At 34.8% G+C, this 20252-nt stretch overlaps 1 protein-coding gene across 3 annotated transcripts in view; it reads right to left on the reverse strand.

The window, feature by feature from the left end:
• The window catches only part of LOC133531466 (protein neuralized), a 58419-nt gene that overhangs the window by 31071 nt on the left and 7096 nt on the right, over positions 1-20252 (reverse strand). The window contains exon 1 of one of the 3 annotated variants that reach the window (XM_061869705.1): positions 4595-5635. The exons of 1 other annotated variant lie outside the window; for it this stretch is intronic. In XM_061869705.1, the coding sequence (XP_061725689.1) occupies positions 4595-4793 (199 nt within the window). In that variant the 5' untranslated portion in view covers positions 4794-5635. Of the gene's footprint in view, positions 1-4121; positions 4285-4594; positions 5636-20252 lie in introns of those variants that run through there. One more of the 3 variants, XM_061869707.1, reaches the window with a different exon arrangement.

Below are 20252 nucleotides of genomic sequence, written 5' to 3' on the forward strand. Positions count from 1 at the left end.
GTTTTATACATATAGTGAATTAGCAGTTAAAGCAATTGAAAAAAAAAAAATTCATTTATTGATTTCCATGGTATATACAGAACAGATGTTATCTTAAATTAAATTGTCACAACATGGACCCTGAGTAGGGTATAGTAAGTTTACCTTAATAGCTGAATACTTAAAATTACCTTAAAAAAACATATTATTACCTATTGCCTAATATCTCAATTTGGTAGTCTACGTATAATTAGAAATTAAGGTTTGTAAAACTTGGCAGTGTCAACCCTAACTAAGGGTAGTCAGCTGCCTCTAAGAGGCCCAAAACAGCTGTGCATTGTGTTTTTATGTCGATCCAAGTCGATTGTCGACATGTCGACCTTCCGCAGTAAATAGTGTAGCGAATGATCCAGCCAGTTCCTACATATGTACGAGTTTGGAGACAACAGCAACTCAGCATCAAAGCTTTGTTCCCATGTACAAGTAAGCAATAATATTAAAATGTATTAAAAGGAAATAAATAAATAAATAAATAAAAAATAAATAGTTATTTGTTTTACAAGGGAGCAAAGCTGTTTAACCGCTCGTGCTAATATTAAACATCATACATTATCATTATTATCGATACATAGTACTTATATTTCTTAGATATATAGATAACTAAATAGTGTGTAAGTTTTGATACCTACAAGTAAGCATTGTAAATTAATCATTTAACTCAGTACTCACCTACTAAAATAAGTTTGTATAATGTATGAGTAGGTATGACACAACATTGTTAGCCTTATTTTGGAGCGCACTATTCGCCAACAAACTGTCCACAGTTTGGCGAAAAAATATGTATACCTACCACTTAAGTTTTCTCTTGAAATAAATAAATAATAAATAAATAAATTACACCCGAGCAGACGAAAGATTTGGTTCGAGAAATGGAATTTTGAGCGTTGCGAGGGTTACAAACTTTGCTTCGGTGTGAAACAATTTTTTTCACAAGACCAACGCGAGGAAAATACTAACTATGAAATTGCAAAAAAAAAGCTAACCAAATCAAATCCCACGACCGCCATAAAAAAAATTCTAAATCATCATTTAGGAAACAACTCAAAATTTGCATCTAATTACTTTCTCATTCGTTTTTGAACAATCAAGACGGCCTTTACCAATTGGTGTGGTGAAAAGATATTCATTGAACAGTAGCGTACCTGTCACCCTGGAATACTTTTCACAATAGCGATGTATTTCTACAATTCGCGTTTAAAAAATCTTTCACAATCTCATTTTTAACCCCCCCGACACAAAAAGAGAGTGTTATATGTTTGACGCCAATGTCTGTCTGTGTCATCGTAGCTCTCCAACGGATGGACCGATTTAGATGCGGTTTTTTTTTACGTAATAGCGAGTTTTATTGCGGTGGTTCTTAGCTATGTTTGATAAAAATCGATCAAGCAGTTTGGAGAGTTTCAGCTCCCAAAATGATGTAAGCCATATAAATTTGACATAAAATGGATTTTATGTCAAATATGCCTTGCATCATTTTTGAATATAGGTTTTTAAAAGTATTTATCATTGTATTTCTAAGCTATAAGAGAATGGGTTACAGAAATCTTTTGAGATAAATAAAAAAAAAACTTTAACCCGAAATCTATAAGCTACTAGAGCTTGGTTTGGTTTGGTCTAGTACTGGTTTTGCCCACCACTGGTCATATTGTATATCCCAAATATTTTTTAAGACGTCTCAAGGGATATTTTAAGCATATACCACCTCAAATGTAAAACGTGAACCATTACCCATTAGTCTACGGTCGTAGAATAGACAATCGACACGTCTCACGAGCGGGACGCACGAGCGTCACGCGATCGCGTAATCACGTTTTAAATCGATGAATATACTAATTCTTTGTGTTTATAGTCCGTCTAAGGTAACTCTGCACCCGATAAAAACCTCTAAAAATATAACCGATAATAGCATGCGATTTGCAAATTGCGGCATTTGATCGATCGATTGAATTCGTTGCTCCTTATTTGGCTGGCATTGGCAAGCGTATGCGATTTGTTGCAAAGTCTATAAAAGTTTTAATTGACAAAGCGCCTGCTAATTACGTCCATTTTATACCTGTGAAAATGTGACGTTTATATCAGAACGTCAACACCTTGTCAGGTTGTCACTGAGTCTGTGTAGAGTTACATTAGGCCGTGTTACCCATGTGCCACGTTCTCTTTTTAATATCTGAGATACCGAGCTTTGCTCTGAAAACATATAAAAACTCGAAAATGCGCGTTTTCCCAGAGATAAGACTTAGCTAGATGGATTTTTCGCCCCCAAAAACCTCATAATATATAGCAAATTTCATCGAAATCATTAGAGCTGTTTCCGAGATCTTAGATAAGACTTGCTCGTTTAAAGGTATACGATATGGAATCGAAATTTTCCACTTCCAAAACAAGTTTCCTTTGAATTTTTCCTTAAATTCTCGATAACTTCTTGGAAACTTTTAGCAAATTGCGCATCTGTTGTATGACTGTTTGTCTTTTACAGAAGTGTTTTCTTCTCATTAAGCTACTATAATTACAACGAATGAATTTGCTATTCCTATCTAACCTATCTTGACAGACATAGATCGACGGTGAAGAAAGAACTAGTTAATGTAACTTTAAATGTTGATTTACAAAAATAACTAGTATATACTAGTTATTTTTGTATATTGATACATAATGATAATACATAATACTAAATTGTGTTGTTTTCAAATTTTAATGAAAATGTCTCGTCTTGTACTGTAACCAATGCGTGAGAAACACAAAAAAACACGATTTCAAACAATCATTGTCCCCTAAGTCAGAACATCTGTGATTTGAAACAAAAGTGCGAAACAATACAAGTCATTTAAAAATAACCGCCAGATGTTCTATTTTCAAATTTGAAAACGGAACATAAAGCCGGAAGTCTTTAGTCTATGGACTAAGGAACTTTAAACTGCCAGATGTGATCACTTGTCAATTTCTTTAGTTATATTTGGACTGTATTTTGCAGTGGTTAAGGTCGATTTTAGGATTATTTTCTGGTGTGAGAAACGACATTTGATGAGTAAGCGGATATTACGTGAAACTTGCGAGTTTCTGGTTATTGCCTTTTGCCAGATGTCGGATTTTTTTGTGTAATTACTAAGTCTGGACAATAATAAATGTATGCATTTATAGAAAATTCCAGTACATTGCATTGGAAATTTACATGATTCTATATTTAAATTTATGGTCAAGAGTAGAGAAGTGACCTCCCTTCCGTTTCATATGTATTTCTGACATGTCTGTGCAGGGGTGAGTTAAATTGGGTGGATTTAAAATATCTCACACCTGTTGTATATATAATCATAGTTGATATAATGATAAGACAGTATATTTGGGAAGTGTGTTTTCAAAATGGCTTAAGTATTTTTGGATGGTTTTTATATGGTAGAGAAATAAGGCGTTATGAAAACCCTTCACAAAAGAGGAGTGTATTTTTGATCAGGATTTGTCCAAAAGGACAATTTAAGGGAGAAATTGAGGTCCCTTTTATTTGTATTGTATTGTGTCACTAAAATGTTGTTATTTATCGTCGTTGCACGCTTTGGAATTCCGCTTTGCGCTCAAATTTAAAAACAAAACTAAAGCTAAAATTGTTTTTTCAAAATTTTACCGACGACAGACGAGGTAACGACTTCATAGTATTTTATTTTAAGCAAAATGTATGCCATATATTAAGTTACCGTATTTTGCATTACCAAGTTTAAATTAAATAACAAAAACGCAAGGTGCTTTAACAGCTGTCAGATTAAGACAAAATAAAAAACTAAATTATTATGGGCAGATGTCGCGTGCCGCCTACAATATTACATATGCCAGTGGCCAACAGCTAAATCAGCCGAAGCGCGTGCAAATAAATGTTGAAGTATGACTACTAGCGTTCTTAGGACTGCAAATGTAACATTGTAAAATAACGACAATTATAAGAACAAATTCAATTCCAAACTTAAATTCGGTGGCGAAATTTTGAATTTCTGGTTTCTTAATACAAATTTAAGGACAGTGGCGCCGCTACCGACGGCAAATACAACTTGGTAATATAACGACAATAAGAACGAATTTAAATTGAATTCACTTACCGGAACGCTTTAAGAAAAGTGCCATAACTATAAAACTGCAGTATTTGCAGTATTTGGATTTGAGTCACTTTTAATGGAGGCTGAATCACTAATTAATACTATTTTTTAAATACATTACGATTATTACGGATATTAAAAGTGGAATAGCGTGCGGTGTTCTTTAATGCAATATGGTTTTTATAAGTTTGGTAGGTAGTATAAAAAATATGCATGCTTTGACATTACATGTTTGAAGGTAGGTGAATTTAATTTGGTATTTGAATTTAGATATGTAAATATGTATTCATATTGTTCCGTACTCTTTTATATTTTGATTACTATTTCAGTTATTTTATGAATAAGTTGTTTCAACTTCATTATTATGTAATTAGTTATAATATTATTTGCAATATTTCTTATAGATTTGTTGGGCGTTGGTAATATATGAGCTTTTTACTTTCATAAAAACAAAAACTAAGAAAACAATCGCTCACCTAATCCAATCTTCTTTTTAATTTTCTTAAGCACCTTCATCTTGCCCCCCTTTTTGTCCTTAACGGGGGTGGTTTCGGGCTCCATAGCCATCGGAGGCAGCACCAACGTCTGCGGGGGCAAATGCGAAGCCCTAGGGCACGCGGGGCAGTGGCAAGCGCCCCTAGCCTGCCGTACGCTCATACAACTGACACCCATCATTGTTACAGATCAAAACATAGGTCCATACACAGTAACGTCCGAAAAATTCCAAATCCAAACGGCACTACAAACGCACTTTGTTTAAAAAAAAAATTAATCACTATTTAAATGAAAGTTCTAAATTCAAAATTCGAATGACGAACGACGTACGCGGCGAAGCTATGACGCGTCGACGTCCGCTCAGCACGGGCCCTACTGGCGGAGTGACGCTCGCTTGCGTGAAATGTTCAGGGGAGCGATGCGCGCGCACAACGGCACAGCGCTAAAACTGCGTAAGTATGTTTCGAGATATAAAGAGTTAGGACTTTTTTCGATTTACTGCGTATTTTGTAATCCCCTTAGTGCATAGTGACGTATGTGTATTGTTATTTAGGTACATATGGGCCGTTTAACTACGAGGGAGAGAATGGCAGATGTAACGCTCCCGTTGAGATGCAAGTACTTATTTGAGTTATAACAGTGTTGATTGCTGATAGACATGAAACTGTAGTACTTATGTATTTTATACTATATAATACATTACATATGTAAGTATATGTTTCAAGCCAAAAAGTTTGCAAAGAAACTTGACCTCATAGTAATAACGTTTAAAAAATTGGATTTGAACAAAAGTGTAAGTTTTAAATAAAATGGCATCTTTATGTTATTAGATTTAGCCCTAGATGTAATGTAAGCATGCATGCGTAACAAGAGCGCCTTATTTTAGTTTCAATTGTTAGGGAAAAATAGCTTTTTGAATTTAACGAAATAACGGGTATTTTTTTATGAAATTCCATTTCGGTAGAAAACTGTTTCCACTAAATCACTTTGATTTTGATGTCGATCGCTTCAGCATAATATATTCTAAGTTTATAGGTTTCGCTTTTTTGGAAAAAAGTGAAAAAAAATTGTTTTGCAAAATTTTGAAAAAAAAGGAATACCTATAAACCTAGTTTTTCATTGTGTCAATAACATACTAATAAATCACGGAGAATAGAAAATATTTAGAAGTGGTAAAATGTTTTCTCTTTTCTTAATCTCAACTCTCTAGTCTAGGCCTCAGATCCAGGTTCTACTTAGGCTTAAGATTGGCACCAAGTGCCATAATTTGACATACCATTAGTACAATTGGCATAATGGTACTGGTGTAACCGTTAGAAGCGGATATGACCAATTCATAGTATGACTGTTTCTCTGTACCCCTAGTGTAAATTTATTCGATAGCGAAACTTGACGTACGCGTTTGCGTTAAGTCTCATTTTGTAGGGGATTTTGAGTTTCCAAAACGTCCCGCTTGGCGCGCTGTTTCTAAATCCCATACAAAATGAGACTTAACGCAAACGCGTACGTCACGTTTCGCTATCGAATAAATTTACACTAGGGGCTCTGAACGTTCTTTTACCTCAGTTTGCGACAAGTAATAAAACAAAATACATAATTCAGATTAACTCATAATGTAGCAATGATATAGGATATTGCATTTTCTGTACTTTTAAGTTAATCTGTATCTTTGTTTGTTAAGATACTTTACTGCGGAATGGCGGTGTCTCTTATCACAAGTATCTTAAAAAGAGACATCTACCCTGTTATTGTAAAAATTGTGTATGCTAACGAATAAATAATTTAATTTTGGTCCTCCCGTGCGAAATCGGCTTTTCATACAAACGTAGTCCTCACTTTTCTCTCTGGTTATGATAATTATTGATAATATGTTGACACAATTTTTTGTATATCAACCACAGCTATCCCATAGCTATAAACATGTGATTTTCTACAAAATTTTCATTCCACTGCTGCGCACGCTACATCCACGGCCCAAGTTTTAATACAAACCGTGGGCAAGCCCACACAATTTTGTATAGGAACGTGGATCGCGTACATAGCGTGCGCAGCAGTGGGGCGCCGGTCTTAGGAGCATTTAAAAATATGTTATCTGTTTTTCGCTCATAACTTTTACAATAATCAAAGAAAATCTAAAACACACAACAAACGGGGTCACACAATTCCACATATTATAATAATAATAGTAAAAATATATAGCATTATTTTCTTATCTTATATCAATTTATAATATCGATAGCTATAAACTATATCAATTAGTATTAACGATATGTACTCACTAATTAGTACGAGTAGATATCATTAATTTTCTACTTATGAAAGAACACATGTGATTATTTTAATTAATTGCAATTTACTTGATATACATATAATTGCTTAACATAAAACAGTCATACAATTATCTATCACGGTATTTTAGAATATGTAGTTAATAAAATAAATGAAAGTAATTACTTCCATGCATAAGAAATAGTTATGCCAAACAAAGGTAATTTCACAATTATTATTATTGTGAACTTCAGCCGCAAATGCCAACTGCCAGATGCGCGGGCACCTTGCCGGAGGCTGCGCGTGCGGCTTTTTTGCACTTTGACAGCTGCGGGGTCAAGGAACTCACCAAAATGTGATAGATTTGTATGGAAATCTAAATGTTATTATTAATAGGAAATCTGATTATGTTATGTGAACCACAAAAAATAACACAATGCGTCTGTTTTCGAATTAAGCCAGCAAATTCTCTTACCCCTGCTGGACTGGATATCGTACGATACCTTCCTGTTGGGAGGTATGAGTGGCCGTTTCCGCCGTTAGGCTGCGACGGCTGTAGCGGGTCGCTCCCCACCGATGTGGGGAGGTCATTCCATGTCTTTGTGTGGACGTGTGTGCTGCTGGTGGCTCTTGCACCCGTCACGATTTTCTTGCACCCGTCACATTTTTAGTGTTTAGACCTAATATATTGAATGAGTCAGCACTTACAGCTCAACACGTAATTGTAACTTCAATAACTTGAATTGCTCTGCCCCCAAGGGGCCCCTGGGACCCGTAATTAGTTTACGGGGCCAATTAGACCCTTGATTAGGTTAACTACATCCGCAGCGAGGGCACGAGCGGGACGGAAACTTTCCAATATTTTAGACGCACATTTTTATTTAATTATATGACAATAGTGTGTATTTTTGATATAATCGCAAAATTAAACTAGACGTAGGTTTTAATGTTATAAAATGATTCAGATTTTTTTTAAATTTAGTCTAATTACCAGAACATAATAAATTTTTGACTTTTTTTCGACCGACAATGTATTCCGTACATGACTTGTGACAGTTGTGACGTCGCGACATTAAATGCGACGTTTTGAGTTAAAACAAAGTAGTGATACATTGTTTGCTGAATTATTTTATATGGAAAAATAAAAGTAGTATATTTTTTACAAAACCTATGATAGTGTGTTCATTAAAGCCTAAATTAAGTACCCTTTGCAGGGATCGGAAACCGGTATTTTTTGTATAGGAACGATAACGGTATTTTTTCGTTCTTTGTTAATTATTTCATTTCTAATTGGGCAATCTAATAATACGAAGTCGTTATCTAACAACACAACCGAGTCCTATATTTGGAGTATAAAATAAACCGAAATATATGTTTATTTCAGAGTTTTTTCAAAAAACCGGTTCCGATCCCTGACCCTTTGATTATGCAGTCGTATCAAAACACACGCTGTATGTTACTTTTTTTCTGGTAATTGATAAACTCAGGCTACACGTCTTTGTATATGAAAAAAAAAATTCAATAAAAAAACAAACTTTCGGATTTTTTATTCTCTTACATAAGTAACACATCTCTACAAATTGGATATTTTGAACGGATAAATTCGTATTATACGATTCATGTCATATAATGACAATTATAGCATATACTATAGGAGGGATACTCTCTCCTCTCCTTTTCTCGATCTTCATTAATGGCATTACTGAGTCCTTAAATTGTAACTTCCACCTTTACGCGGATGATTTACAGATTTACGCAGCGGCTAGCATTGATGATTTTTCATCTTTAGTTGATAGAATAAATGGCGACCTTGAGTCAATTCGTTGCTGGGCGAATAAGTTTGGTTTGAAAGTTAATACAAAAAAATCGCAAGCAATTGTCATTGGTGGTCCTTATTTTGTGTCCAAATTGTCCGAGATGGTGGTACCCAAAGTGCGTTTTGACGGAACAATTATCCCTTTTTCTTCTACAGTTAAGAACTTGGGTATCATCATTGATCAAACCTTGTCCTGGTCAGCTCATGTTTCTGACATTAGCAATAAACTTTTTGCGTCTCTCCACTCACTAAGGCGTCTTCAAAATTTCCTTCCTCTTCAAACCAAAATAACTCTCGCATGTTCACTTTTACTCCCGTTGTTAGATTACGCTGATACTGCTTTCTTGGACCTTAGTGAGGAGTTACTGGACAAACTCGAGCGATTGCAAAATATTTGTATTCGATACATTTTCGGTCTACGTAAGTTTGATCATGTATCCCAGTTTCGATCTCAGCTTGGCTGGCTTCCGATTCGTCGTCGACGAGATGTGCATGTCCTATCATTGCTTTTCAATGTTCTATTTAATCCTGCTTCGCCACCTTACCTTTCCGAAAGGTTTAGTTATTTAGCTGCTGGTAGTGGTCATCGCCTTCGATCAAGCACCAATCTTTTACTTACGATTCCTTCCAATACGACGCGCACATACAAGAAATCCTTTACTGTCCATGCCGTCAAGTTATGGAACGAGATTCCGGTGTCCGTGAGGCAATCCCAATCTGTAGCATCACTCAAGGAGAAGCTTAAAAAATTGTGGCTTTCCGATACTTTGGTTACGACTTCCTAGTTCTTTGGAGTACTTCTACTTTTTTAATTTCCTTTACTTTTCTGGTTCGAATTCATATTTATTTATATTATATATTGAATATTTATTTATTTTTATTTATATATATATGTATGCATTATTTTGTGGTTATTTTTCTATCTATGTATATTTGTATCAATGTGTATTCAAAACGTGCATTTCATTAATTTCAGTGATTGTACACTTTTGTTTGTGTTTGTCATTCATTCACCGTTACTTCTGTTTTACTCATTTCCTCAAAGGTTAACTGGAAGAGATCCCATACAGGGATAAGTTCGCCTTTGTTGTATTTAATTTACTCTGTAACTGTGTTTTTCGTTTTTTTATTTCTATGTACAATAAAGTATATACATACATACATACATACTATGACAATGTACTACAACTATGACAGTAAAAATCGTCCTTAAAATCTTCTGGTTTACAGTTTTTAAATAACTATAATTAAATTAATATGGTATTTTTAAGTTGATAATACGATATAAATTAATAGTAATTTAAGATAACGTCGCCAACTTATGAAGAGGATAAACAATAATGATATTAAGTACTTATAAGTATTAGTATAAAAACTTTCTAAAACAAAGCAACTATCCGTTTCTATAATCTTTTCGAACGGAACGCAAAAAAAATTGAAAACGAACTTATGTCAGTTTACCATTTGTTCAAAATAGTCAATACTATTATTCCTTTAATATTCTATATTTTTATTAAAATGTATTTAATGGTGATGAAAATTATTACACTTGGTAACCAAATGCATTTTTTGCAAAAATACGAAAATTCAAAATATGAGACCTTTTTCAAACATGTGACATTTTTTTGACACTCGACAACTGCATACTTCAGCTGTGTACAGTTACGATTTAATTCATATTTCTATTAATTCAAGGTGCATATAGCACGTGCCAGAATTAAAAACAACCTAATTTCAACCGCATATACAAAGAAATAGAGTTGTATTTCATTGGGCATATGATCACTAAGGAGACGAATAAATGAAAGACAAAGTTGTGTTTGCAATTACGAAATATTGTTTGGAGCTTTATGACTTAAGCAATAACGGTCATTTTGAAACTATTCGAATTTTTCAAAGACGAAACAGTAAGTTAGTAAAAATAAGACAAACTTATTTGCGGATAGAAAAATGTCTAACCAATTTATGACCATAGAAATATCGTTTTATTTCAAGTAAATTCGAATTGTCGATTAGCAAAATAGAAAAGTCCATAAGATAAAATTCAATTTGATTATGTAAAAAACAAACATGATCTTATTTTTAATGCAATATTGGAAGAAATCTAATTTCACAGCCGCAAAATAAAATTGTAACGCACGCGTCATATGAATGAATAAGAAAATTGGTTCATTTATTTTCGACCTAATATCTTCTCATGTATAGTACATTTTTCTTTGTATTTACAAGACAGTGGCCCGAAACCTTTTTTTGCAATGGCATGTGCGTATTAGAAAGATGTTTTTTTTTTTTCAATAATTGAAGGGCTTGGAAAGTTCAATAGAAAGCCCTATTATGGTAAAGGTGGTGGCACATCTTGTTAGGGTGGCTTAAGGTCACATTCTTCGCACATATGGAGAATATGAACAGTTATGATAGGTTAGTAATAAATTAATAATGTTATAAAAGGTGGGCAATAATGACTTTTACAGGTGTTTAAGTCTTGTTTCTAAGTCAAGCATACCATAAATAATACCAGGGCTTATATGTGGAGCAAATACATATGAAGTAGTGTGAATCGTAAGTAACTTTTTGTAGTTATTTTATATATTTTTCACATTATTCACGATAAATATATCAATATTTTTCTTACTGTTAACTGCCGCTTGTTCAAAAAATAAAAATAAAAGGAAAAATACATAAAATATCCATATATGTAGCTATATATTCATCGAGTAATATGTCTGAAACATCAAAAATGTGACTAAAATATAATAGTAGCATATGTAGATCAGTAGAGTTCGTCATGGCATGATTGGGATGTGCCTATATATATGTATCACCGATTATATAATAGTTCTATACTATAAAAAAATAAATTAGTAACCTCAAGTATAGACATACCGTATCATATATCGCTACTTAAATAAAACATTACATTATACACTCGATAAGTCGCACCTTATGTTACGATCAAAGGCGCCGACTCACCTAAAAAAGTCCGAACACAGTCCAGTATTACTTGACCCCTTCATTATTAGTCAGACCAAGTTAACTCTGCATAGATTTTGCAAAATATGAGGGCACCACTATAGACGTCACATTTGTGCCAAGTTTTAGTTTTTGATTTCGGTATTTTTATGTAATTTCTACTCAAAATCACAATCTCTTTTGATCCTAATAGAAAGTATCCTAAAATTTTTATTTCCATTTCGTTACCATTCTTCATAAACTTTGTATTGCAGTAACGAAAATGTATGAAATTTTGGGGAGAGTGTTTCTCTCCTATTAGGATCGAAATAGCTCGTGTTCTAAGTTAAAAATACCCAAAAACAGTGTGGCGTAGTGTATAATTTTTTGTTCATGGTGGCACTTTCACACTTTGTTACTGCCAAGTCTGTGCTTTTAGCTTGGACTGACTCTAGTAGCTGTACGCATTTGAAGGTCAGATTATGATGGTCCTTCGAGCCGGATGGCTTCAGACATATGTCGCGTGCGCATCTGGCGTAGCGTAGTCAACTTTTTTTTTCTTTTTTTGATTCGGTTATTGTTTCAAGAAAATGTTGTTTTATAGAAATGGCTGAAAAAAATATGAGAGCTTTGTATTTGAGTAGTGTAGGTATATTTTCTTGGTCTGGTCTGTAGCATTTTTGATGGACAAAGGGCGAGTGATTAGTTTAATATTTATTTTATTAGTTAATAAAGATATATTTCCTAACTATAATTTCATTTCATTAACCATAATTTCCAAAGAACACACTATTACCGGTAGCTGGTATGCCTGTTAAGTCCCTATATTTGCAATTGGCCATGTACAAATTGCATCCTTAATGTCGTGCCATCGATAATATTTATTTGAAATATGACAATCGACACAAACGGACATAGGTGTGAGATTTTAATCCTCGATAGGAATGGGATCGATTGGCAACAAAAAAAAAGATTGCCGAAAATGACCTTTTTCTCGCAACCTGTATGTTTTTTCCAAAATCTGTAAATGCCAATCTTCATTCATTTGAAATCGAGGGAAGGTTTTTTAAGGTCATTTTCACTTCTGGTAGCTACCAGATCCCGTGCCCTCGCTGACCAAAAAAGAAAATCTACCCTGTAGATATGTTAAATTGGGTGAACATGCTATCCCTATTATGGTATCATCGAGCTGATCTGTACCCCTAGTGTAAATTTGATCGACATCATAACGTGATGAACGCGTTTGCGTTAAGTCTCATTTTGTATAGGATTTTGAGTTTCCAAAACGTCCCGCTTGGCGCGCTCTTTCTAAATCCAATGACAACAAAATGAGACTAAACGCAAACGCGTACGTCACGTTTCGAAATCGAATTTATTTACACAAGGGGTACTGATGATAAACACAGGCGTTGGCCATCTCAGGGAACAAACAATGCAACTTAAATGTGGTTGTTGGAATTGTCTCGATGAGTGATAAAAGATTGTAGCAAAAATATATTTTTGACAAGAACTGTCAAGCAGCGAAAGTCGCACATTACTCCCATGTGAACGCCACACATACATTAAACGCAGGTCAACCATCTTCGCAGATGCTTTGTCTTAATACTAAAGTTTGTGACCTTTCTCACCATCTGTCGAAATGACAGCTGTCAGTAATCGACGTTACGACCTATGCATCTTTGCTGCGTGCTTAATTTATATAATTGCGGCACCTGATCTGTAACAAGCGTTTGACCTAGTGGTTCACTGGTGAAGAATGTCAATATGTAGATACTATCATCATTAATACCACCTGTAAGACTAACTGGACATACAGTAGCGGCAAATAATCTATTATATTTTTTCAGATATAGAATAGAATAATTTATTCGTAAACACAAACAAGACACATTAAATTACATGATATAACAAAAACAAATCATATATATCATATAGTATTTGCATGTTTTTTTTAAGAATTTTTCAAAACGGCTCTAGTGATTTCTATGAAATTTATATTATAGGGCCGATGAAAACGACAATTCGATCAAACTAGACTTCATTTTTAAAATAGTTTGTACAATTTTTTTTTTTCAATCGGTTTCTGTTTGGTGACGAGACAGCGCTCATTCTTAACAATTTAATGCAATGTACCTAAAAGCTTCTAATCTAACCTTTTAATAACATGACATTACGACTTACGAGTCAAGCCATGCTTCGTTGTGAATGATACGATCTATAAGTCCGGTGGATATTAAATTGTAAAGTAATGATGCCAAGAAATTCACAAACCAAAGGCTTGCGAGGGCGAAAAATCGGTCCATCTAGGTTAATAATGTTGGTAAGATTCACTTGAGTGTTTTCAAATACTTACGTACTCCTCTGTCGCAGCGACCCAATGTGTGTCTTGGCCTCTAACACGACTACTCGCCACCGATCCCGGTCCTGTGCAGATTCTCGCCACCTGGACCTCGCGCAGATCTGCGTCTACCGCATCCACCCATCGATGATTCGATACCTAGATAGACCGGCCGGACGGCGTGCTGTCGTTTTCCCTCAAACGCTCTTTTCACCGCCCGATCGCCTCTCATTCGCTCTATATCATGGTCGTTTTCAAATAAGAAACTAACGTGGCAAACCACATACGAAACCAATTCAAACCAGAGTTACAATAGTTTAAATAAAGGTAGCAACAGGCGGTCTTATCGCAGTAAGCGATCTCTTTCAGACAACCTTAGGGTAGCAGGATATGAAGAACAAAAAACTTAAAAAAAACAGGCAGTGCATGAATAAAAAAGTTACACACACATTATAAGTAAACAGTATACTCGTAAATATACATATTAAATAAATATATAGCAATACATCTAAAATAGTAAAATAAATATTTATACATACATATACTATATATACACACACACACTAAGGAAGAGACCAAGTAATGATTTTTCAGTAGGTTTTTAAAGCTTAGAAGAGTTTTTGCACACCTAATGTCTAACGGCAGAATGTTCCACCGAACAGCTCGAGCGCGTCAGTGTAAAATTATTTGATAGTTGATAGCTTCTTCGGGGGTGGCTTATATGACAGAACTAATGAACTAAGTTGTTCACTTGACAGTACAAGTTTAAATTTAATTTAATCTGAAATACACCAGATATTATCATTCTAGTCACAAAAAATTCAGGCTTATAGCTTTGTCCAGTTATCCACAACGAAGTTATAGGAGTCAATGTCCTGAATGGCTTCGAAAAATGGATGCTGAAGTGTTAGCCAGGCACCAGATGTATTTTAAAAATAAGCATAAGTACTTAAATATTTTAATAATGGAAAATGAGCTCCGATCGCAGTACGATACGATTAAAAAAACTTTAATCTCATTTAAAAATTAAAACCGAACTACATACCGCATCACAATTGCCAACCTAAAAATAAATTTCACCCGGCCACCAGCAAGGACGGTCAAAGCCTTAAAAAAAAGGAAATTTCAAAATTCGAACATCTGTCAGACACGCGCGCGGCGCGTGCCGTCTCCACCAATAAGAGTACAGCATTTTGCCCGATCCAAATGGTCTGAACTGCCTAGAATCTCATAACCAGCCAGACGAATTTTAACTTAATAACATTGTCATAAAGTCTTTAAGCTGTTTAAATTTTGATATACCATTAGGCTTTTTTTGAAGAAAGCGGTCTGAAGGTATTGTGGGCTCTTTTTAATTTTAAAACGACAAATGTGCTAGAAGTTTATAGCATTTTAGATCTTATGATATAACAGTCAAGGCGTGTTTATAGAGAAAATCGTATAAACTTCCAAAAATTTACTTCAGACGCTCTGGAAAAATGGTAAGTAGTAAGGGTGGTTTTTTTCTCAAATATTGCCATATTGCGTTTTTGTTTTAGCTTTTTTGCGGGGAATGCCATTTGGCAGCTTTTGACGAAATCGGTCAACTTTGTGCATGAAATTGAAGTTTCTTTGTTCATAAGATATTTCATACGTATTTACCAGACAAAGTACCTAGTAAATTGTATAAAAAAAAACATGGTTCAAGGATAGTATCGTAACGAAGGTATTATAGCTTATTTAAAAAGCAAGTAATTTATAAGCAAATTAGATTGACGTTGCCAAAAGTTAATAAGAGAAATATTTTCTTACTTTATAGTGCAAGTATGTATTACGTAAAACATATTTATTTACTTATATACCAAACTAATTTATTTATTTAAAGATATATATTTATTTACAATAACAATATACATAATGGATATATACAGATGATTACTATAACTAGCTTATATCTAAAATAGGCCCTTGAGGCATTGTACCAAGGATGCTGGCAGCATTTCCTCGTTGTATCGCAATACTGATACGCCGTGCGAGGAAGCCGCCAGCTTTTCGGTCACCAGTTACGTCAACCAGACCTTTCGCGATTTCTCCAAAAAACTTGTGCGCGCTGGGACCCCATGGACCTAGAGTTTCAACGCCAAATGGTACAAAACGGTACTCTCTAAGTCTCTACCGAGGCTCTTATATTTATTACGTTTCAAAATTTCGGCGCTTTCCGCCGCTGCGCCCGCTTTTACATTAGTCCGTTGGAGGTGGGACGGTGCCAGTGTGTCTACGCAGGTAGCATCCCACACTAACATCCGTTCCAAGCTCCAAGGAACCAAGGACACCCCATCAGGCCTCTTGCCATCATACCTGATAATGCCAGTCGGCTCAAGAAGAGCAGGCACATTGATGGTGGCAAGAGATCGACGGATTATGTCAAGCATTTACTGTAATTAACAAATAAATTAACTGTCACATAAAACTTCTTTTACTTGCTTGCTTGCTTGCTTGTTTATTAATTTAATTGTAAAAATGTTAAATTATAATATTTTAGTATTTCCTCTTCTTATAGGCTTTAAGTATCAATTGTATAAACTCTTTTGAGTCTGGGTTACCTACGAGACAGGCTGAGCCTAGTGTAGGAGCCAGAGCAAACTGACTAGCATATTCCCTAGGGATAAAAAATACGCATGTCCTTCCTGTATGTTCTATTTTTGATTGTATTTTTTGTTTGCGTTTTTTCTGCATGCACTTTTTGTAATGGTAATTGTATAAAACAAAATGCTGTTAATAAAGTTACTATATATAAAAAAAAAAAAAAAAAAAAAACCTTGAAAGTGTCTCTCGCGCAAACTATTCAGTTTAGAAATAATAATTTTTGAAGATCTATCCATAGATACCCCACACGTACAGGTTTGATAAAAAATATTTGATTTTCAGTTCTAAGTATGTGGAACCCCCAAAATCTATTGTTTTTTTTTTTTTTGTGTGAAAATCTTAATGCAGTTCACAGAACATAATATCTACTTACCAAGTTTCAACAGTATAGTTCTTATAGTTTCACTTATTTTAGGTACGCGTAGCTGTAAGTGTGTAAGTTTCAAGCATTTACTGTATTTTGCTCCTATATGAAGTACCAGCAAGATTTTGGAAGAATAAAGAGATTATAATTAAAAAATTATGACGAATGAAGGCAAAAATTGTTAATACATACATAAATCGTTTATGTTTAACCCGTTAAACTTGATACCCATATTCTTTGACGAAATGACCATATGAAATGAACTTAAACTAGGAACCTTTAATTTTTCAGGAAAAAAAACAGTTTCGAGTATTTCAACGAAGGTTCACTACCCCTATTTTAGGTCATTTTAATACGTCGATTTCGTGACGTGACGTACACGTTTGCGTTAAGTCTCATTTACTATGGGATTTAGAAACAGCGCGCCAAACGGAACGTTTTGGAAACTCAAAGTCCCATACAAAATGAGACTTAACGCAAACGCGTACGTCACGTTACGCCATCGAATAAATTTACACTAAAGGTACAGGGAACTATTACTATTAGGACCACTTACGCCAATCACTAACCCAAGATTAACCGGTTAAACCTGTAGTTACCATGGTTACCAGTACCATTAGACACTGGGTTAACGGTTTAACCGGTTAACTCCGGGTTAGTGGGATGGTGCAAGGGCCTGTTTCACAATGTACAAGTAAAGTATTGGATAGCTAATTAACAAATAAATTAACTGCCAGATAAAACTTCCTGCAAAACTTAGCACTTTATCTACGTTAATCTTATTTGAAGATTGTGAAACGCCAACGATGACGTTATTATGAATTTATTCGTCAGATAAGTGGCAAGTAGCTTATCAGGACTTTTAAGTGATATTACTCTCTCTCATTCCACCGCATAGCTGCGTCCCTTAGACTGGTCTACTGCCATATTATAAATGATAGAGTTCTATGTCTATACCCCGTTTTTTTTAAGATTAGAATTTTTCTAACCTCAAAAGTATTGGTAATTTACTTTTTCTTCCGAAATGCTAGGGTTCCTATGATATCTAACATTTCACCGCATAGTTACTCAAATTTAATGTTGTAAGGAAAAAGTTACCACTACTTTTGAGATTATAAAATTTCTTATCTGAAAAAGAACGGTCTATATATAGGGTTCCCGTTGCCATCCATCAGGATTTCCCGGGACATGTCAGGATTTTCGATTCTATGTCAGGATTGCGGAGGTCAGGGTGTCAGGGTTTTCTAGAAGTTAGCCGAAAGTTTGGAGTTTGGTAGAGACAAAGGGTAGGTTATGAAAAAAAATGAAAAAATAAGTATTTTAAGGCAACTATGCTGTAACCACAGCATATGGTGGTGGATATATTAATATTTTGACATGAAATATGTATATATTTATTATCATAATAATCTTAGGTGTGCACTGTGTTAATAATGTTTAATGTACAATATAATATGTAAAAATTATTATTTTATAGCAGTAAGTAATTATAATTTATTAGAATAGTTTTAGTTAAGTAGCTCATACGTAAATATTTGTATGCTTATTCAAGTAGAATGTGCGCACTACGCACCAATAACCACTTATTGTATTACTATTGTACATTTTGCAAAAAAATAAATTGAAATTGAATTAAGAGGCTGTCAACACCCAATGTCCTTGAAATTGATGTTACTTAAACAGTTTTTTAAGTAAGACTATTTGTTTTAGTCAAGTAAGAAAAATATATGTTCATATTAATTATATTTCAAAGACCGTGGTTGTACTCGATACATGATTGAACGAAATCGCCTCGATAGAAAATAATTGCAAAGATTGGTCTTAAAATCACAATTAAACGGTTTTATGTCTTTATTGTTTTGACTTATGGGTCTGCAATTAAAATCATAATTTCAAAACATTTATATCTAAACCGCGATTGAGTAAAATATTACACTAATAATCCACTTTTTTTTATTTAAATATTTTTCTTATTATTCCCTTGCCCAGGCCCAGTAACATGCGACAGTGCTATCTTATTTACTCCGATAGAAATAGACAGTGTGCGCGCTTTAGGTATTGACAGCCTCTTAAGAGGCTGGTGGTCCCCTGGGTGTATTCCCATTTTTTTTATTATAATTTTTTAATTTTTATTGAATTTGTCCCCCCCTAATCGTTTTCTTATCTATCCCCGGCGTATGGTTTTGAAGAAATGACCGTTCAGGGAATGGCAGGATTTTTAGGTTGATCTCCGGATTTTTGTCAGGATATTTAATTTCATATTATGTACAACCCTATGCCTAGGCGGCCTCTAGTACTGTTACTAAGTATATTTCTTCACAGAAAAAGCCCAATTTATCAACAGATTTCCACAGACGGGTATAACAATGCGTTACAGTTCGGCTATATGTTATAATGCGCCCTTTTGTGAGCTCAGACACGTACTAATATGGTAGACACATGTTGAAAGAGATGAAAGATAAAGAGCGAAGCGAAGCTTTCGGTTCTCACAGCGCATATAGACATTATAGACCGCGGGCCAGTGTGGCTTCCACCAGTTCGGTACTGACATAAACACTACCGAGAACGTAACTTACTTTCTATGCATCTCGCTCGTACTCGCATATAAGTGCGAGCGAGATGTATGGAAAGTAAATTACGTTCTCAATTACGTATATGTCAGTTTTGACACTGTCAGTGACTCATGGTACGGGTTCAGGAGCATATACGGTTTGTCATCGCCTCCCGGCTGATATTTTGTCAGATGCTATTATGAATAAAAAAAATAGTCAGCCAGTAATCGCGACGGATATACCGTCAGTTGATGACATGAACAAGTTAAAAAAAACTGTCATTGCCTCCTGATTGTTATCGTTTAGATGCAATTTTAAATAAAAAAAACCGTCAGCCGGTTGTATAGCGGTGGAAAGACCGTCAGCTGGTCACATGAACATATAAAAAATACACGCTTCATGCGATCAGCGGACATTCTTTCCACCGCGATACAACCGGCTGACCATTTTTTAATTCACAATAGCATTTAAACTATCATCTGACAAAGTATCAAACGGGACGCGATGACAATTTTGTTACGTGTTTCGGTGGCTGCCATTCGCCAACGGAGCGGCAGCTGACGTCCACGAGGGTTCATTATACATAGCCGTTAACCACTATACGAGTTATCGCCCGGGAGGCGATTGGTCATGGAAATCTGTTCCTGGCTCGCGGTCTAATAAAACGTTAAAATGTTTAAAGCGTTTTTTACGATGGATTCTCCGTTTGTAACGCACGCTATATGTA

Source organism: Cydia pomonella, chromosome 25 (genome assembly GCF_033807575.1).
Source record: "Cydia pomonella isolate Wapato2018A chromosome 25, ilCydPomo1, whole genome shotgun sequence".
Classification (NCBI taxonomy): Eukaryota; Metazoa; Arthropoda; class Insecta; order Lepidoptera; family Tortricidae; genus Cydia; species Cydia pomonella.